Source organism: Jatropha curcas, chromosome 3 (genome assembly GCF_041381405.1).
Source record: "Jatropha curcas cultivar XTBG-Jc1 chromosome 3, XTBG_Jcur_1.0, whole genome shotgun sequence".
Lineage (NCBI taxonomy): Eukaryota > Viridiplantae > Streptophyta > Magnoliopsida > Malpighiales > Euphorbiaceae > Jatropha > Jatropha curcas.
This window is the reverse complement of record NC_143153.1, coordinates 28959639-28963666: the sequence shown is the minus strand read 5'-3', so window position 1 is coordinate 28963666 and position 4028 is coordinate 28959639. Positions and strand designations below refer to the sequence as shown.

At 34.5% G+C, this 4028-nt stretch overlaps 1 protein-coding gene and 1 pseudogene across 2 annotated transcripts; both read left to right on the top strand.

The window, feature by feature from the left end:
* The first annotated feature begins 231 nt into the window (after positions 1 to 231).
* Positions 232 to 2459, top strand: LOC149497874 (L-type lectin-domain containing receptor kinase IX.1-like). Of its 2 annotated transcripts, XM_089719512.1 has the most exons (2): positions 232 to 560; positions 993 to 2459. In XM_089719512.1, exons 1-2 carry the CDS (start codon positions 281 to 283, stop codon positions 2234 to 2236), a joined length of 1524 nt encoding a protein of 507 aa, XP_089575638.1. In that variant the 5' UTR covers positions 232 to 280; the 3' UTR covers positions 2237 to 2459. The 2 variants fall into 2 exon arrangements, with proteins under 2 accessions (XP_089575638.1, XP_089575637.1); XM_089719511.1 differs by having other exon boundaries at positions 232 to 2459.
* A 377-nt stretch (positions 2460 to 2836) lies between these two features.
* Positions 2837 to 3656, top strand: LOC149497873 (L-type lectin-domain containing receptor kinase IX.1-like; annotated as a pseudogene).
* The last annotated feature ends 372 nt before the right edge of the window (positions 3657 to 4028 follow it).

Below are 4028 nucleotides of genomic sequence, written 5' to 3'. Positions count from 1 at the left end.
AAAAAAAAAAGATAAAAATAATAATTTATTGACAGAAAAGTATAAAAAAAATAAGTTAGGAGAAGGATGTAAAGGTATAACAGAGACAAAGATAGGAAGAGAACAATATATTTTCAAAAAATGCAAGGGCAATATCATATATTATAGAAAAATACAGGGATAAAATCATAATTTTTCCCCATATATATATATATATATATATATATATATATATATATATGCAAAGTTAGCATGCCGTTTAAATTGCTGCCATAGCAATCCTGTTGTATGAGTTTTGATCATGTATATTTCACGTTTGTTACTTTTATTACTTGTTATTGTTATTCCTCTTTCAAATTCTGTTTACCTCAAAAAATCTCGCTTTGATCCTGATGTAGCTGATATAATCTATCATGGCGATGCAGCACCGTCATCAGGCGTAATCGAGTTAATTAACAGATACACTTATACATGTCGTGTCGGTTGGGCCACCTTGGCTAAGAGAGTCCCGCTTTGGGACTCAAATTCTGGGCAGGTTTCGGATTTCACAACTCATTTCACTTTCATCATCGACACTCAAGGTCAGTCTCAGTCCAGATATGGCCATGGCCTCGCCTTTTTTCTTTCTGCTGCTGGATTTGAAATCCCACCAAATTCCGCTGGTGGGTTTTTAGGCCTTTTTAATACTTCAACAATTGATGATACTTCTAAGAATCAAATTGTTATAGTGGAATTTGATTCATTTCCAAATCCAGAATGGGATCCGCAGCCTGTAATGGGACATGTGGGTATAAATAACAAATCTCTTAGTTCTGTTGTTTATACTGGTTGGAATGCGAGTTTTCATAGCGGAGATACTGCTGATGTGTGGATTTCTTACAGTGGTAGTAGTAAAAATTTGAGTGTTTCATGGTCTTACAAAAACACCGTAAATCCTCAAGAAAATTCTAGTTTACATTGTGTAATTGATCTCACCAAGGTTTTGCCTGAGTTTGTTACTATTGGTTTTTCAGCTGCTACAGGCGCATCCCTGGAAAGAGATCAAATTCTTTCATGGGAATTCAACTCCACCTTGGAAATAAATGAAAAAACTGAAGAAAAATTTTCAAAAAAGACAAGAACAATAGTTGGAGTTGCAGTTTCTTTATGTCTTCTCGGAACTGTGGCAGTAGTAGGAATTCTGATTTCTTGGAGGAGGAAAAAAATAAGAGCGGAGAAAATGAACTTAACAACATCAATAAATAATGAAGAACTCGAAAGAGGAGCAGGACCGAGAAGATTTTCTTACCAAGATCTCGTTTCAGCTACTAATAATTTCTCAAATGAAAGATTGTTAGGTAAAGGAGGGTTTGGTGCTGTTTATAAAGGGTACTTAATAGATATAGATATAGCAATTGCTGTAAAGAAAATTTCAAGTGGGTCAAGACAAGGTAAAAAGGAGTACATAACTGAAGTGAAAACAATTGGCCAATTGAGGCATAGAAATCTCGTGCAACTTTTGGGTTGGTGTCATGATAGAGGTGAATTTCTACTTGTTTATGAGCTCATGCCTAATGGTAGTCTTGATGCTCACTTATTTGGTAAGAAAAATCCTCTTCCATGGTCTGTACGTTACAAAATATCACTTGGTCTAGCCTCGGCTTTGCTTTATCTTCATGAAGAATGGGAGCAATGCGTTGTGCATAGAGATGTTAAGTCGAGCAATGTAATGCTCGACTCTAATTTTAATGTGAAGCTTGGTGATTTTGGTTTAGCGCGTCTTATGGACCATGAACTCGGTCCACAGACAACTGGGTTGGCCGGAACTCTTGGTTACTTAGCTCCGGAATACATGCTCACTAGAAGAGCTAGTAAAGAATCAGATGTATACAGCTTTGGGATCGTGGCTTTAGAAATTGCCAGTGGGAAAAGAGCAGTTGATCATATAATTAAGCAAGAAAATGAAATGAATCTAGTAGAGTGGATTTGGGAACTCTATGGGCATGGTAAGCTTCATTTGGGTTTTGACAAGGAACTTTATATGGATTTTGATGAGAGGCAAATTGAGTGTCTGATGATCGTTGGATTATGGTGCGCTCATCCTGATCGTGCTCATAGGCCTTCAATAAGACAAGCAATTCAAGTTTTGAAATTTGAGAATGAAATTCCATATCTTCCTTCTAAAATGCCTGTGCCTATATTTCATGCAACTGCACCACCTGCTACTAGCGTTAGTCAACCCTCCATAACTGATTCTAGTCTTCAAGTGGGCCGTTGAGTAATTTTCCTTGCATGTTGCAAGTTCTTCTTCTTTGAAGACCTAAACTTAAATGTGTTTTTTTTTTTTTTTTTTGAAAGAAAAATGTGTTATTTGTTAGTAAAATTTGAATGTTCTTCAGTAATAATATGTGAAGAGTGTTGGAACTAAGATGCATGAAGTGATTATGAGTAACGGAATAATATCTAAGAGTTATTACATAATACAAGTTTTTTTTTTTTTTTTTTTTTTGTGTATAATCCTTCCTCTCTAAGTTAATTCCTTAGTATTTTTTTTGTGGTAGAATTAATTCTTTATATTTTTACATATGTCGTGTGTTTTGATTTCGACACTTCTCTCTATCTTGTGTTCTAGCTATCTAAGGTTGTGTAATGGACAAAAATCTAGGAATCAAATTCAGCTTTTTATCAATAAAATGTAAATTAATATAAATACAAATTTTGCTTTTAATTATAATTAGAAAGAAACAAAAGTTGATATGCTCAATTTAGGGCCCACATAGGGAGCAGATCAATAAAAAATATTTTATTTTTTGGAGATAAAGGTATTTCAGATCATTTACAGGAAAAAAAAAGAGTAAAGTAGAAATTTTTTTTTTTTAAACTTCAATTATAATAACTGGGCCATCAACTGCCTTGTTACACTTGATTACACATTATCCCGATATATAGTTGTAAATAAAAAAATTATTTCTAGGATATGAAACTATAAAATTTCAGGCAATTATATGCTCCTTTCCAAATCAATTTCCCTTCTCTGGATATGGAAGCTACTTTCTACCTCTCTTTTCTTCTCCTCCGCCTTCATCTCCTTCCTCCCTCCACTGGTTCAATATCATTTCATAAAACGCGATTCGAACCAAGCGACACCTACGAAGGTAGCGCGACTTCTTTTGTAGGGGTCGTCGACCTTAACGATGACTCGTACCAATGTCAAGTTGGTCGAGCAACTTATGGGATTCCCAAACAAAAAAGCTCTCCGATTTCACTGCCTATTTCTCTTCTACAGTAGACATTCAACGTCGTCCTATTTTTGGTGCTGGTTTTACTTTCTTTATCGCTCCGGTCTATTTTCAAGTTCCGATGAACTCCGCCGGAGGTTTTATTGGACTTTATAATATCACAACGCACAAATCCTCAACTCCAAACCAAATTCTTCATATTGAATTTTACTCGCAACCGGACCTCGAATGGGATCCTCCCGTTGAGCATATCGGAATTAATATAAATTCCCTCTCTTCAGTTACATATGCTCCTTGGAATGCGACTTTACACAGTTCAGATACTGCTGATGCATGGATTGTCAGGATTATTTCAAAATAATATTATGAAAAATCTGTTGAGATTTCAATTTTATTTAGTGCAGATTTTCTGTATAAAATTTGATATTTTTGTTATTAGGATTAATGATTTTTAGGAGTATTTTTAGGTCTTTAATTCACTTGTAAGCCTATAAATAGATACATTCTTTTGTTAATTGAATGAAGTGCTAAACATTGTTAATCATCTTGTGCATTTTCATTCTTCCTTCCCAAAAAAATTTCAACATGGATTTCTTATAATGGAAGCACAAAAAATCTTACTGTTTCTTGGAAATATAGAATTACTGCAAATTCTCAAGAAAGTAACAGTCTTTCTTACATTGTTGATCTCAGAGAGTTTCTTTGAACGACATGCAGTTTATTCATGGGATTTCAGTTCAAGTTTGGAGGCAGATGAAAAAAAATCCAAAAAATGCTAAAAGGTTAGGACTTGTACTGTTTATAGCAGGACCAATTGCTATTCTTTTACTA